The sequence below is a fragment of the Pundamilia nyererei genome, unplaced genomic scaffold, assembly GCF_000239375.1.
Source record: "Pundamilia nyererei isolate P.nyererei 1_Seehausen unplaced genomic scaffold, PunNye1.0 scaffold00017, whole genome shotgun sequence".
Lineage (NCBI taxonomy): Eukaryota > Metazoa > Chordata > Actinopteri > Cichliformes > Cichlidae > Pundamilia > Pundamilia nyererei.
The window spans coordinates 1,630,948-1,647,239 of record NW_005187418.1 but is presented as its reverse complement, the minus strand read 5'-3'; the positions used below and the strand labels follow the sequence as shown (position 1 = coordinate 1,647,239).

Here is a 16,292-nt window from a genome sequence, read left to right as displayed (position 1 = left end):
TTAATGCAACAGTTTCTGTCACAGCTGTGGCATTTTTTGTTTTTAGGATTCAAAGAGCTCGTCTAGATCTGGAAACTATTTTAGCTTTCTATACTTTTTCACTTGTTTGCAGTAAAGCTGGCATCACAACATCAGCTTTTAATGATCTCACTGCAGTTTACACTTTTAAAGAGCAATCAGGTCTGGCCCCCAGTTACACATGTATGTGTAATTACATTTAAAAAAACAAACAAAAACAAAAAAAACAGTCAAATCAAATATTTCTGATTTGGAAGAAGTACAACTCATCCACTTAACACACTGTACTGCAATAGCTACACGCTCTTCTTCTTATTCAGCTATTTATCAATAAGTGACTTATATGTATATAAATCATGTATATATTGTATATATTGTCTGTCTATGTTACTGTTTATACTGGAGCACTGTAACCAAAATAATTTCTCCTAGGGATCAATAAAGGATTCTGATTCTGAAATAAATTTTACACCCAGTCAAAGTGTCACAATCTGAAGCCAAAGTCATAGTTTCACTAAACAGAAACCTGGATGTTTGATCTGTTTTCAGAATATTCACTGGAGAAAACTTTAAAAAAAAGGGCACGTTAGGCAATATTTAAAGGGTTCGTTTCTGGGTCATTTCTAACTTTTGGACTGATGGCCTCATATTAAACATAAGCACTGTTGCAGATTTTACTAAAAGCTGCAAAGCAACTCCACGCCCGAACATTTCCGCCACCATGATTGTCTTCTCCTGTATGCTCTAGATTTTGTTATGGGGTGACTCCCACAGAGCTCAAATGAGTGAAACCTAGATGCATGCACTGATGCAATCAGATGTGAGCAGATGTTGCAGACTCTGTATTCTTGAATGCTTCTTTTTACATCAGACAGTCTGTTTTTGGGCTGAATTTGCCTAAATTTGCTTTGACATCTGCACTACTGCTGCATGATCATATACAGACAGTGACTCAGTGTTTGTGGTGTGTAGTTTGTATCGTGCACAGCTCGGGGACGTTGTCTCACGTGGAGCGTTACGAGGTGGTCCGACCTCAGAGACTCCAGGAGAGACACAGGAGGAGCCTTCAGGACCACCCGCAGGTACTGACGCCTCAGCTGCACATCACCGGTGCTCTCTCTAAAATATTTCTCATGTGATTCACTATTAAAAATAGTGGAATCTGCATACGTTACTGAGTATCGTTGTGCTGGTTTTTCCATGTCAGATAGGAATATTCTTCCAATAGTTCTCTGAAAATGAAGCTGATCTTTATTGTGTTAATGCATATTGTAAGCATCCTTTAATTTTGTGTTTTTAAGTCATTTTGGATGAGATTAGCGACACCCGGGACTGAAAAACCAACCTCTGTGTTCTCAGCATTTCAACATGTTTTCCTAATAACAGCTAATTTATCAGTGCAGTTTCACTAGCTGCTTTGCAGATTAAAAATGTGCAAACTATGTGTTATCATAAATCAGAAGCACATGTTTGGGTGCAGGACTTTTACCTGCACAGGTATTTTCCTTCCTTGCCTTTTTTCCCACAAGTGAAAGATGTTCAGGAGGTTAAACGCCGCCCTGTGACTTGTGCACGTTTCTCTGCAGCTTTATCCTGATACAGTTCGGTACGAGTTGGCCATCGAAGGGAGAAATCACACAATTCTTCTGGAAAAAAACAGGTGAGTTTCTTTTCTGCTCAGCAAATGCAAATATTATATATATGTTATTATATATAAATACATGAAAATGAATTTCAATTTTATAGGAACCTTATTGGGAGAGACTACACTGAAACACATTATACTGAAGATGGCAAACGGGTGACAACATCACCGAAACAAGTGTGTTTTAACTTTATTTAAATGATTAAGTAAAATCTTGTTTGTTCAATCTCAAATGATATGTTTTTCACTTTTTGCAACATAAAAAATGTTTAAAAAATTTGACTTATTTACGTAAAATAGCCTCGAGTCCTGTTTTAGAGGAGAAGGAGCTGTTTCAAAAACTTTTTATTGCCCCAGAAATGATAAAAATCGAACATTTTAGACTTCTAATTGTGATTTTTATGGAAGCAAAAACAAAGAATCTCTGCGTGAGCGATGTCTGTACCAGCCGGCCTCACTGACCGATCCGTGTTTTTAGGATCATTGCTACTATCACGGTCACATCGAAGGCGTGGATGACTCCTCGGTGAGCGTGGGGATTTGTTCTGGCATGAGGTAAGAGAGCAGCGATAGATATTTTTACAACATAGGACTTCCTGTTTTATCACTTACATCATCTGTAGAGAAAGTTTCTCAGGTTCTTGAGAAACGCCTTGCTTCATATTTAGCAACCTGGTTGTTTTTCTGCTCGTCGCATTGCTGCTCTGTGCCCGGGTACCGCCGTTTCACCCTTAATGCCCCTTAACGACCCATTACGTCTGTTTGAAAGCTTTTATGTTTTTATAAGGATCAAAGTCACATCTCTTCTGTTCTTGGCAGACGAATAAAGTTATTTCTTTAATGTCGATGTGCAGTGGCTTCCTGAGAGCCCGGCAGCAGGTTTACCTGATCGAGCCTCTGGGGCAGACGGACGATGGCGATCATGCCGTTTACAGACAGGAGCACCTGAAAATCAGCGGCAGGCCTAGCTGTGGCTCTTCATCCAACACCACCCTACTCTACGACCAGGACCAGGGCCCTCAGGTCGCTGGACTCTTCAGGTCCAGATCATGGGTATGCTCTAGTGCCAGTGTAGTTTTCTTTCACCTTCATATAATACAAAAGTTTTTATAACACTGAAGGAACCGCAGCTAGAAGATAGGCAAGTTTTCCTCAGTGAATTTTAAGAAAGCAGATCAAACATCCATCCCATGAATGATACTGATGTTCAGATTGGCTGTAAAATCGAAACTTGACCCCGAGGAGGTCAGCTGGGACCTTTCCTTTACTTAGTTTGATTTTTGTGTGCGTGTTTGTGAATTCCAGCCACTGTTCTGTTACATACGATGAGTCAGGGTTCGTCTTGGGACAGAAATGATCGTTCAGACGTCTCCTGATATCGAGAACAGACGAACACACGTGTTCATCCTGTGTGTTCATCCCATCTCGAGGATCTTCTCTCGCACAGAGCTTTGCAAACCCTACTTTAAAGTCTGCTCTGCGGATAAGGAAACACTGTCTGTCTCTGCACCGTCAGCTAGCAGCTCAGCTCTGCCTGAGCTCCACCGGGTAGCAGAAACACCATTAATAGTTAGATTTCTCCAAAAAGAAGGGTTCACGCCGATGAAGTCAGTTAGAACCTCTGTGTAAATATATTTGGAATGCAGGACTTGAATTCATTCGCTCACATTTTTATTTGCAGAGGAGTGGTCCTCTTTTATTGTCCCCTTGTTCCATTTTAATGTGTGTAGATGTGTAGTAAAAGCACATAAGTGAGTCAATAATCCATAAATAATGAGGTTGATGTGTCATGTTGGCGTGTATTTCAGTTTTTTTGTGTTTCCTTTCAGAAATCGAATCCCACGCCAGGTCCTCAGAGGTTTGTCGAGCTGTATGTTGTGGTGGACAACGCTGAGGTAATAACGTCTCACTTTAAATAAAACTTCACCCTCATCGCTGAGTAAATCTGACACATTCGCCTCCTTTTCTCCTGCAGTATAAAAAATATGGAAGCAATACTGAGTCCCGTATCCTCGGAGTCGTGAATCACATCGATAAGGTGAGTTTGCGTCCAGCTGTTTAAGATGTTTGACGTGTCTTAGCACATCTGTTCCTGACGGTCTCCTCCTCCGCCCGCAGCTGTATCGGCGTCTGAACATCCGCGTCCTGCTGGTGGGGTTGGAGATTTGGTCGAACAAAGACCTCATCGACGTCAGCCACAGTTCAGAAGCCACGCTGGACAAGTTCCTGGCGTGGCGTCAGGACGACCTCCTGCTGAGGGTGAAGCACGACAACGCCCAGTTTGTGACGTGAGGATTGACATTTGTGCAGATGTTTTAACCGCAGTGATGCTGCCGGCTTGACCTGACGGTGCGTTTTTGTCTTTAACAGCTGGAGAGATTTTGACGGAGAAACAGTCGGACTGGCAAATAAGTTCGCCATGTGCACCGGAAACTCAGGAGGCGTGAATCAGGTGGGAGTAATGGCGTCTGACTCTCGTTCATCAGGATGGACGATGGAGGTGATACTGATTCATTTTTCTCCTTCAGGATCACAATGAAAACCCAATAGGCCTCGCCTCCACTATCGCCCATGAGATGGGACATAACTTTGGCCTTTCCCACGACGCTCCAGACTGCATGTGCGGTTCCACCTTCAGCGGGAAGGATTGTGTCATGGCAGAAAAGCTCAGGTAAAAATGCAGACCAGAGCAGATGTAGAATTTTTTGCATCTGCAAACATTTTCCCATTTGTAAACCGTTAAAATCAGAGCAGGGGTGCGCTGAACCTTAAGCTGAGCCCAGATCTCCTTGTTCCTCCCACAGGGCAGGAAATCAAATGTTCCCGGAGTTGTTCAGCAGCTGCAGTCTTTCTCAGCTCGCTGAATTCCTGGAGCGAGCTCAGCCCAGCTGCCTGCAAAAGCCCACCTCCTCCAGGATCATCGCCGTGGGCCCCCGCTGCGGCAACGGCATGATGGAGCCCGGAGAGGAGTGCGACTGTGGCACGGTGGAGGTAACCCCAGCTACGTTTAAATATGTCCTTTGCTGAAGGGAGATGCTATTTAGGTTCTTCCATTTTATCCCACTGCTGTGGTTTCCTGTCTGAGGTTAGGGCAGGTAGCGTGTGCAGAGCTGCAGCCTTAAAGAGTTCAAATTTAAAATAGCTTTCTAGTGTGCTCACACCTCATCAGAAGGGGGAGAATTCCTGGGTGAGGTCACTGCCTTCATCGCTGCAGCCATGTTTGAGGATCAAGTGTGTGCACAGAAACAAACGTTGTGTGTCTTTGTGTTTTTTGCAGGAATGCAACAATCCCTGCTGCGATGCCTCGACTTGTCGGTTGACTGCAGGATCCCAGTGTGCTCACGGACAGTGCTGTGAGAAGTGTCAGGTACTGAAGCTGCTCTGCTCCCTCCTAATGTGGCTTTATATTAATCCGTACCTACACAGTATAAGACGCCTCATTCCAAAGCACGTTGCATCTAAACAAAGGTGCAGAAAACAACCTAAATTTGAATGTAGATTCAGAGCGTCAGCGTGCTGCGAGGACATTAATACTAATCACAAGTCCAGCTGTGATTAATCGAGATCTCGATGAAGTTTAAAACTCTCTGGAGACAAAAATACGTTCAGCATGTGTTTTAAATTATTCCCTGACACATTTTTGGAATCTGGCGCTGAAGCCGGTCTGTGATTTGATAACTAACAGAGCTCACATTCACAAAAACATCCGAGTCTCAAATTTAGCGACGTGTTGGCTGAAAACGTCAAACCCCAGACTCTCTTTTCTCCTCAGAGTAATTTCCAAATAAAGCCGTGGGAGATGCTTTTCACTCAGCAATTTCCCGGGCTTTCTCCAGAATTTTAAGAACACTATGTATACAGTTTATCCCAAATATCAATGCAACACACAGCTGTGTGTGTGTGTGTGTGTGTGTGTGTGTGTGTGTGTGTGTGTGTGTGTGTGTGTGTGTGTGTGTGTGTGTGCGCTGCTAATCTCTGCACACATCAGCTGGATTCTGAACGAAGCTGCTATGTTTTTCTCAACTCCTGCTCTGCCTAATGCAATGACACATTTTGTAAAGCACACCAGAATAAATAATGATAATTCGAGCCATATGTGCAGCTTCTCTGCCGTGTGTCACAGATAGTTGCCAACTTTAGTGAGGTGGTGAAAGTTGTCAATGATTTGAACTTCCAGAATCTGTAAAACATGCAGTGCATGGAGCAGCTCAGCCACAGAAACCCACGAAGCTCCCAGCACACCTCTTTCGTGCTGAGCTGGCTCCCACCGGGGACGTTTTATGGAATAACAGTCATTAACGTCACTGTGTCACAAAAACGATTGCACACACCAGCAGCTAGTTTCTCAGTAGGTGGTTCTGGATGTTGTAATGAGTAAGATTTTTCTCCTGGGAACATTAATCCTCTTATCTACATTGAGTAGATACTGAAATATTTTTTTAAATAACTGAGAAATATTGATGTGCTATATAAAAAAAAAAAAAAGTCAGGCACTGTCAAAGTATGCCATGTTTTGCAAAAATATTTCAAAAGATATCTTCATGAAGGCCTTGGAGGAGGATCAGAGGCTCGTCTTCTGGTAACTGCTGAGATATTTTACTGAAAATTTGCAGGAAAGTCAGCGCGTCACTAAAATAGATCAAGATTAATACTCGGGATTATGAATATTTCAGAATTTTTTGACAATCTGTCCAGTAAATGAAATGAATGCCGATTTTCTGTTGTAGCTGTTGGGATATAACAATCCCCATTCTCTGTGAAGTTCAGGACCTTTCCTAAAGACACACCCCGCCTCTGGCTAATAAATGTAAGGTTACTCTTACACCCGCTGTTCAGCACTAACAGGAAAGGGAGGATAACACCCTGCTGTTTCAGTTTTTTATAACTCACCACATCCTTCCTCAACTGACAGTTTCAAGGCCTGGAACAGTGCCACAAAAACCTACAAGCGAATTATTGTCCAGATCTGGTACATATAGAAGGTCAAAACACTAAAATATTATTTTTGTTCAGTTGAAGTCATCTGGGAGCGTGTGCAGGCAGTCAGCCGGGACCTGCGACCTGCCCGAGTTCTGCACCGGACTGTCGTCGGATTGTCCTGAAGACAGCTTCGAGATGAACGGCAAGCCCTGCTACAAAACGCTCCAGGGCAGCGGCACTGTCCAGGGATACTGCTACAACGGCCAGTGTCCCACCCAGGAGCATCACTGCTGGAGGCTTTTTGGACCAGGTACGCTCAGCATGCTGCTATCGAAGACATCAGCTGCTGGTTTGGGAAGTCCCAGTTTGAGGCTCTTTTGCTTTCTTGGCTGATATCTGCACGCTCAGTTAGAAAGGTGCACCTCAGGGTTTGTATATAAAAATGTGACTCTGGTTTTTGGCTGTGCATTTTGAAGCCTCGCTGACCATATCCAGACGCGAGGATGGAGCACGAGGTTATCACCTGGTGGTTAGCAAGCTGCACGCTTAAACTGTACAGCTTGTGATTCCATTAAAAAAAGTCCCGAAAGGCTCCAACAGCACAGACACAGAGAACAGGTTGAGCTCAGCGGCTCGGGTTAGCGTAGGTGAGCTCTAACAGGCTGCCTGTGAACCAAAGCACCACACCGCTGACTCTGAGGCTTAACAGCATCCTAATGAACCAGTTATTTAAAAATAATCATCCAGCCTGCAGCTGTTACACCGAAACATGCAAAAATGCTCCAGTAAAGTTGGACATTTTCACAAGGGAAGTCTTTGGGAACTGACTGGCTTTTGGGGCCTCAAGTGGCCATGAGGAGAACTGCAGGCCTTAGCTTGTCCCCCGCCCCACCCTCCGGCGTTACTTCTTGGTTCAGTCAGGGATAAATCAGCACTGTTTTGAGTAGATGAGATAAGCCTCAAGGAGCTTTTAGCCATTGGTCTACAAACATTTAGATTTTACTGTCATGTGGTGGAAATAACTTTAAGATATCTGTCCAACTAAATATTTAATACATTTTGTTACATAAGCGACTGCAAAGAAAGTCTCATAAGAGGTTTGTAAATACAGTCCATTGATAAAAGGCAAGACTAACACATTAAATCAGTACTTTTCTGGCCATTTTGATGAGTTCAGCAGCGTGCAGTTAAGGCGCCTCGTCACTTTAGTTATATTTAACTCTGACATCGATCCCACTCTGGCATCTCTGGACGCTTAGAATTTAAAAATGCTGCTGAACCCATGTGCTCGGAGGTGCATTAGTATAGCAAACGTAAGGATGTAGAGTCTCAGACCGACAATAAATGACAGATTAACATGAAGCTTTCCTTCTGTGCCTTCTTCCAGGGGCCCAGGTGGCACCAGATTTATGTTTCAACCTGAACCAGCGTGGCGAGGAAGGCGCTAACTGTGGGAAGAACAAATTCGGCTTCATTCGTTGTGCTCCACAGTACGTGTCACCATCTGTCATTCACCCTGAATTCAGAGTGATGAAGAAGCACCACAAAGCTCTGGATTAATGCTTTTGTTTTGTGTAGGGATGTTAAGTGCGGATCGATGTTTTGTGAGGAAGGAGGCGAGTCTATCACAGGGAAACGGGCAAGCTACAACACAATGTACGGCAAAGAGTGCAAACTCGCCGTGGACGACGATAAGAGGAGAAACCTGGACATGGTGCCGAGTGGCACGAAATGTGCGCCGGATAAGGTAAAACTGTCACAGGGAGACACATTGCAGGACGATTAATTTTCTTTGAATATTTTGGCCGTTTTACTCAGAATCAAACGTTTGTGCTCAGGTTTGCCTCAATAACAGATGTGTGGATGTGTCAGCCTACGGGAAGAGGGAGGACTGTGCAAAGAAGTGCAACAACAACGGGGTAAGTTCAAAATCAGAGAACTAACCGTAATTTTCACACCATTAAACATGAACCTTCACCTCATCCCCTCACCTGAAACAACATCTGGTGTTAAACTGAACCCGAGCCCCATGTTTGCCCTGCGTTTAGTCTGTCAGGCGACATACAGGCAGCCATAAACTTAGATGTTTTAATGAGGGATGTAGAAGAAACAGCAGAGAGCAGACGGGGCAGGAACAATAGCAGCTTCAGAGCCAAAAATTATTAAAAAAGAGATGAAAAAGCAGCGAGAGAGAAAGAAAGAGCTGTTATTACCAAATAAGTCAAACTAAAAGTGGTGCTAGGTATGAGAAAAGAGATGAGGAATGCACTGTTTATGTTGTTTTAGCCATCACAGCAGACTAAAACTGGACAAATGCAGCTAGTCTCAAGGAATGTAACAGCCTCCTAACGACGGGGGAAGAAACTATAAATGACTTTAAACACTGACTGAATAAAATGAAGAAACGATCAGATAAAAAACTGCAAACGCCTTTCAAACACGATCCAAACCAGTCGCGTTGAACATGAGCTCCACTTCCACGACTCGTGTTTTTAATCATTTAACTGCTTTTTATCCGCAGGTGTGTAATCACAGGAACGAGTGCCACTGTAATCCCGGCTGGGCTCCTCCCAAATGCAACGTCCAGTACGCGGATTTACCTCAAGGTACAGACGCTGCGGTGCATTTAACGTTCACGATAAACTATGAAGCACGACGTTTAGAGGCGTTCAGCTGCTGTTGTAATCTACAGGCTCAATGAGACTTTCAGATGAAAACAGGTCACAGCTGCTTGTTGAATCATTTTTCCAGTGAATAAGAAACATGAGTGATTCATTATGAGAGCCTCCCAGCACTGACCCCGTTTGCTCTAATTTAGTTTCAACTCTTTTGTAGAAGACTTGGTTGTCTCTGCTTCATGTGCAGAATGTATTTACATTCTGCACATGAAGCTTGAACTTGAGTTGCGCCTCATGATTGTGCAACTTTCTGTCCACATAGTACCAAAGAAAAGGGGAAGAAGAGACTCTAAAACACACTTTCCTCTGAACAAAACAAAAAATTTAGCGAAACTAAAGCTAATTAAGAAAATAAGAGGATGACATAACTTCCTCTGAACACTGCTCTTGTTGTTTGTGTGGAAAATTCCTTTTACATAACATTTTCATGTTGCTCTTAGAAAATAACATTTTCAGATTTGATAGTCTAATCGTTCTGCAAAACCAGAAGCTGGTAAGTTGTTAAAACGGGAAAAAGATGCTTCGTATTGAGTTTTTAGCCACAGTTCAAGAGCTTCCTCACGATTTAGTTGTAAAATTTAAACTAAAATCTTCATTTTTATTTGTTACTTAAAAGCCGTGATCAGAAAATTTTGCTCCTGAGGCCAAAGAAAAAGCAAAAACCGCGACTGGTTTAAATTTAGCTTTTAGATAATCTTCAATCGCTTCTTCCAGCGTGGCTGCCGTTTGTAAAACGCTCCGTGGAAATCCTGCTTCGACCACTTTCAGGAGCTCTTTTGTGATTTCACCCTGGGCCACAAACTGTTCGTGTCGAGGATCATTGTTACTCAGAGAGCTGGGAGCAAACAGCTGTTTTCAGAGAGCAAGAACTGTGACCCAAGTGTGGTCGCTGTGGTCGTTCAACATGAAGTTCTGCAGTAATGAAATGAGGGGATTAGGATTCCTGCATCCTCATTCAACCATTCAACCAACCGACATGAAACCCAGACTAAATATTTACCTACTGAACGAGCCAAAGAAAAGCTCGAGTTCAAGTGGAGAGATCAGGACTTAGACGGGGCAAAGACACACAACATAGTGCAGTGGTTTGGTGCAGTCACCTAACTAGTGAAAGATCCCCCGGGAGCAGAAACGGATGCCTTTGGGAATCTATCTGGAACAGCATCTGGTGTAAAACCACACCAGATACCCACTGGTGAGGAAGGGAGCAGCCCAAAGTAGCTGGAGAAGTTGGTCCAGAGTGCACAAGGAGTCGATCTTGAAGGGAAGATCGGACAAATATAAATCGGGTCTGGTTTTTGCTTTTAACGAGAGCTGTAGCTGAACTTTAAGACCCTTTGTTAGAGCTTAAATTAAACTGAACAAAATGAAAACGTGACCCAGTTTTATTGCTCAGAAGATGACCAGATTTCATCATCTGACTCAATGACTCCAGGAGCTCTGTGGCTAACGGAGAGAGTCAATATGAGCCAAAGTCTCTGAGGGACGTTTCCAGCACCTTGTTGAATCTATGCCATGAAGGACTAACGCAGTTCTGAAGGCAATGCTGTTCAGAATTTAATTGCACTTAGACATAAAGAGTGCAAAAAAAGACGCATCAGTACTTAAGTGCAGTTTTACGTTTCCTCTGCCTGCAGATCAGGTTGGGCTGATAGCCGGTGTGTGTGCAGCAGTCTCCATCCTGCTGGTCGTCACTCTGCTGATTGCTGGGCTGATGTGCTGTAAGAAGGACGACATGGAGCGCTACATCGCTACAAGGTAGTTTTCCCCCTCTGCGGTCTGGACTCTTCATCTTTTCCTTCTTCTTCCCGGCTAAATAAATAAATGTTGTCTTCACAGGAAAGTGCATTCAGCTGAAGGGAAGCTGAACCCGTCGTTCCAAGAAGGAAGTGGTAAAGAAAGACCTCAGATCAGTCAGCCCACCTTCATGGAGACCACAGCGAAACAGGCCTGCACCCCTCTGATGGGTCGAGTGACCCCCTGCAGACCCGCCCCACAGGTACGCCGAGCAGCCAGGTGTACGCAGGTCTCCGTTTTACTGTGAAATGCTGACAAACCGCTTTTTGTTTTCCAGCCACCGCTGAAACCGTCTTCATCGTCAGTCACGTCGGAAACTGAGCCGGTAAGACTTTTGTTTTTAAAGACATAATGCAAAATGAAGATCGCAGCAACTTGAGCGTCTATTAAAGCTTAAAAATGAAACTATGTTAAATAACATGCATAAAGGAGACCTGCCATCTTTTTTCCTTACTTTCTGCCCTGTGTAATATTATAATGAGATCACCGTGGTTACAAGCTAAAAGCTCAGGCTTCATTTTTTTTGTGTGACTCATTACCTCACTCAATCTTATCTTTATGAGGGGCAGCCAATCAGAAGAAACTGTCAGCTGTTTCTTTGCTGGTATCGTGTAGACTGAGCCCAGCTTTAAACTCAGCTTTTTTGGATGTAATTTAGTCTACAGTGTTGAGCTGTTTAATGAAAACAGCTTAGGATTCCAGACTTTACTGGAACAGCCAGTCACAGAGGACTGATAAACATCAGTGTAGCTCTGTGGCTTTATGAAATAATGTCATTGTTGATTTTTGGTTTCCATGTGATCAAACTTGGACTTTAATGTTCATTAGGAGCCTGTAAAGTGTCAGCATCTGCTCTAAATCCCAGTTAAATAACAGTCTTCTTCCTTCTCACCACAGATGAAACCTCTACCTCCATCTAAACCTTTACCGCCTCTGAATAAAACACAGGTGAGCGCCAAAGCAGAGAATTTTAAACACTTTTCCCCAGGATTTTATATAAAGGTCACTCGTGTTTTATTTATTTTCATTGATTCATTCATATTTAGATGTTCTTTCTTTGCTTTCTACCTGTTTAAAGCATTTTCTTCTGGGGATCAATAGGGATCAACTGGTCTGCCCAAACATTTTCCAGCTCTACGTTTTTTATTTTTGGACTTACTCGAGTAGCTTTGCATGATTCACAACTCAAAATAATCCTTATGCATGTCACACTGGGCCTTCGTGAAGCTAGAGCTCATCAGCTGTCTCAAACAAACCGATTGGGTGCCTCTTTAAAAACAGAGTTGGAATACGTGACAATATAAGGGATCTCCATGACATCATGCAGAGCCATCATTATTTGAAACTTTAGTTTAACATGAGCATCCACCCCGATGACAGGAAGCAGTGTTGAGGTGCAGAAGTTGCTAATTTGCTTTCATAAATTCACCTAAGAATCATTTTTTGTTTTTCAGAACAGAGCAGTGAAACCAACCCCTCCTCCCGTACCTCCGGTCAAGCCCAGCCCTTCGCCGGCAACCAGAATAAAGCCTTTTGCGCCTCCTCCGCCCCCAGCGAAGCCTCGTGTTCACAGACTCGCATGAAATCCTCATCAAGAGTATCGACTTGTACCAAAGCAGAGACATCCAGGGTGTAGTTTTACTTTTTAACAGCGAGTGACTCGCCGACGCTCGGCTCTGTGGAAAAGTTTACGCTTCAAAGCCGGTAAAGATGTTGTGCAGACCGAAGCTCCACCAGCTGAGAGTATCTTTAATGACACGAGACCAACAGCTGCACAGCTGCTGTGGAAAAGTCTGATTTTTTTTTTTTTGGCTGTTTTCTGGTGGTGGGGTTCGTTCTAAATTAACTGCTGCTGCAGTTTTCCTCCTGTGTAACGCGTGTAAAGCACTTTTATAAGATATTGTTTTACAGTATTTATTTAATGAGTGTTTCAGGGACTGCATGAAATGATTAGGCAGTTATCTTTTTCGTGAATGGTAATGTGTTCAGTTTGTAGCTTGTTTGGGACACTCACACACTCTGTGCCTCTACAAGCAGCTCTAATCAGTATTTTTTATAAGATAATGTGAAAAAGTGTCCATGTCAAAGGGCCACTTGTCCTGATACCTGCACAGAACTGAGCTTGCAGCTCCACTGTGATATAAAGAGATCTGAATGTTGCTGGGACTCATTTAGGACGTAATTAAACAGGAGCAAAGCAAAACTAAGCAACTAGTCTGAACATAATAAGAAAGAAAATCCTAATTATATGTCAAAGGTCTCTAAATCATGGGCCACCCTGCGTTGTTAAAATTGCACAGGCATAATGTCGGAGCACTTTTAACATTTTTTACAGCATTGGGGAAACTCAAGCTTCAGAGGTGAACATTTATAAGACAGTTTGCCACTTTTTCCAGTCTTTGTGCACAAATTTGCTTGTAGACTTTCTTTTTTGTAAAGTAAAAAATTTATTCTCTTAAATTTGGTACGTTTTCTTGTAAATTTGACTTTTTTTCAACAAATTTTAGTGGCCCTAATACGCCCTGTTAGGTTCATGTCCGTGTGGCCATGCAGAATCAAAGAGGGCTGCTGTGTAACACAGTAAATCAGACCGTTGACTGATGGTGTATACTAATACAATACCTGATCACCAACAAATAGAAGTGATCAACTTTCCTATTACTTACCTGATGGAGATTTGTGTGAGACAGCAAACGCCTGTTGCTTACTCAGCAGTAAAAACACAACAAACAAAAGAATCTGTAACTTCATAATGAATGTGAAAACAGCTGCAGCTCCAGTAAAAGAACAATGAGCAGGAGCTCGGGCAGCTCTCAGCCTAACTAGCCTGAGTGTATTCAGCAGTGAAAACTCATCTCAAGCAGACTGCATGTGAGAAAAGAGCTGGAGACAGTCAGGAAATGTATGGGAGAATTCTTCAGCAGCAAATATGCCGGCAATGTTTCACTTCCAGTTAAAAAGATTTTTGAAAGTATATTTTAGGGAAAGTCTGCAAAGTTTTAAACTGTTTTTATCAAATTTGATCAGTCGTGTAATTTCTATGTCCTGGTGAGCAAAATGATAGGTTTAGGGAGGAAATCTGAGTCCAGCAGCCTGAAAGAAAAACGAAATAACCTCCAAAATATCAGAAAGAGGTAGAAGAATCTAACTGCGAGTGACAACAGCCAGTCTGTAAACCTGTTACTAATCCCAACATGTTTCTAAGTGGTGTGAAACGTTGATTCGAGTGGTTTTGTAATGCCGTTATTCAAAATTTTAACGATGTGCTACCCTTTATTTTATTTTATTTAAATGCTGGACTCAAAACTTTTTGAACCAACCACGAGACAGCGTTCGTCTGCATCCTTAATTGTTCTTATTTAAATTCTTCTTTGGAGACCAGCTTGTAAAAATAGCCAAATGAACAGCTGAGACCAAAAACAGAGCGACTGGTGAGGTTTCACTAATAGCTGCACGCAAACGCAGCCTCAAATGTTTTTTACCTGTTGGTTTGTGATTGTTGTGCCTTTTTTTTTCTTTTAAATTAAACAAAGTTCCAGTTGATACTGAGAGATCACTGGGAAACTGTATTTTTTTCCTTCTTTTTTGGATTTTTGACTTTCATGCAGTCCCTACAGTGCCTTCGCAGCCATTTTGTGCCTTCTACAAAGTGTTTTTTTTACATTACTTTGCACTGTACTTGAAGGTACGTCCGTTACGTGGCCTCTGTGTGTTACTGTGGTTCAGCTTTAAACCTTTTTAAGCTCCATTGTTCGTTCAGTCCCACAGAGGTGGGGAATGGGTGGATGTAATGGAGCCTTGAGGAGAAATTACTGTTTTGTTTGTTTTCTCTTAAACTGCACTGATATTTTTCTAGGAAGAGTTGTGAAGGTTTCATATGTTGAACTGCAAAGAGTCATTAATCCAAAACTACAGCGTATGATTTCACATGATAACGGTCCTCTTTCTTGTAATCAGTTGCGTATGATCAGATGTAAAAACTTGAATTCCCATGAAGCGCTTTCTGTTGCAATGAATAAAGTGCACTTTATTTCGACAGTGTGATCATGTTGCATCAGCTGACTGTGTAATTCATTGGTGTGGTCCAAAACATGAGAGGGAAATTACATCCGTTACATTGGATTGGTTTTCCTTGTGTAACATTTAATTAACTGACCGAGCAGCCTTCTATTGTTCTTCCCCAGCAAACAGTGTCTTTACTGGTCTCTAATGAGCGGCTAAAGGAAGCAGGTCTGAGAGGGAGCTGCGAGGACTCAGACTTTATTGTCTGAGTTTCCTGTTTGGCATCCAGACATTGTTTTTTTTTTTTGTTTTTTTTTTTAATGTCTTCTGTTAACTGAAATGCTGCTCACTTTTCTTCGGAGAAACAAGAACTTTCACTGTGAATCAATAAAAGGCTCAAGTGACGTCTTACTGCAGCACAGAAAACACAAACATCCATGCTGGACCCCCTCTTCCCTTCTGAACTGCCCTAATTCTTGGAAGCCTTCCTCGGGTTCCATCACCTCCCAGAGGTGCTCTGCTGGACTGAGATCAGGCGACTGGAGGCCATTCAAGTACAGTGAACGATCTGAGGTTCAGGATGCTGCAGTAGCAATCGGAAGACAGGTACACTGCGTCAGTAAGCTGAGGGGTTTAAATGATGCTCACCATTAAACCAGCAGCATCCTAAACTGTTCATACAATGTATATTATGCTGTTGTCTCATTAGAGTGAGCCTGTGGGAACTGTAGCCTCAGTTTCCTGCTCTTAGCTGACAGGAGTGATGCTCGTGGGGTCTCTTGCTGCTGTAGCCCATCAGCAAGGTCTGATGTGTGCATTCAGAGATGCTCTTCTGCATACATTGACTGTAATGAGTCGTTATTTGAGTTTCTGCCTCCTTCCTATCAGCTCGAAGAAGCCAGGCCATTCTCCACCGGCTTCTGACATCAGCGAGGCTTTTTCTCCCCATAGACCTCCCACACGCTGGACATTTTCCACTTTCAGACCAATTTCTGTAAACTCGGGGATGGTTGTGTGGGAAAATTGCAGCAGATCAGCAGTTTCTGAAATATTTAGGCCACAACGTTTGGCAGCAAGCACTCTTCCCCAGTCAGATCCTCAGTTTGAACTTCAGCAAGTTGTCTTGACCGTGTCTACATGAGATATGCGTGCGATTGGCTGATTGCAGGTTTACACGTACAAGCAGAGCAGGACTCAAAAACAAAAACGGAGGGGTAAGTGAGCAGTTCACC

The 16,292-nt window shown here is 42.9% G+C and overlaps 1 protein-coding gene across 1 annotated transcript in view; it reads left to right on the top strand.

Moving 5' to 3' along the window:
- Positions 1 to 15,110, top strand: part of adam8b (ADAM metallopeptidase domain 8b) — a 16,151-nt gene extending 1,041 nt beyond the window's left edge. The window contains exons 2-23 of the mRNA XM_013909018.1: positions 991 to 1,100; positions 1,605 to 1,678; positions 1,765 to 1,840; positions 2,142 to 2,218; positions 2,518 to 2,716; positions 3,493 to 3,558; positions 3,639 to 3,701; positions 3,782 to 3,951; positions 4,034 to 4,115; positions 4,192 to 4,334; positions 4,468 to 4,654; positions 4,941 to 5,030; positions 6,677 to 6,893; positions 7,971 to 8,073; positions 8,162 to 8,330; positions 8,422 to 8,502; positions 9,105 to 9,189; positions 10,899 to 11,019; positions 11,101 to 11,260; positions 11,336 to 11,383; positions 11,956 to 12,006; positions 12,513 to 15,110. Coding sequence (XP_013764472.1) covers positions 991 to 1,100; positions 1,605 to 1,678; positions 1,765 to 1,840; positions 2,142 to 2,218; positions 2,518 to 2,716; positions 3,493 to 3,558; positions 3,639 to 3,701; positions 3,782 to 3,951; positions 4,034 to 4,115; positions 4,192 to 4,334; positions 4,468 to 4,654; positions 4,941 to 5,030; positions 6,677 to 6,893; positions 7,971 to 8,073; positions 8,162 to 8,330; positions 8,422 to 8,502; positions 9,105 to 9,189; positions 10,899 to 11,019; positions 11,101 to 11,260; positions 11,336 to 11,383; positions 11,956 to 12,006; positions 12,513 to 12,641 — 2,501 coding nt within the window. The 3' untranslated portion in view covers positions 12,642 to 15,110. The remainder of the gene's footprint in view (positions 1 to 990; positions 1,101 to 1,604; positions 1,679 to 1,764; positions 1,841 to 2,141; positions 2,219 to 2,517; positions 2,717 to 3,492; positions 3,559 to 3,638; positions 3,702 to 3,781; positions 3,952 to 4,033; positions 4,116 to 4,191; positions 4,335 to 4,467; positions 4,655 to 4,940; positions 5,031 to 6,676; positions 6,894 to 7,970; positions 8,074 to 8,161; positions 8,331 to 8,421; positions 8,503 to 9,104; positions 9,190 to 10,898; positions 11,020 to 11,100; positions 11,261 to 11,335; positions 11,384 to 11,955; positions 12,007 to 12,512) is intronic.
- The last annotated feature ends 1,182 nt before the right edge of the window (positions 15,111 to 16,292 follow it).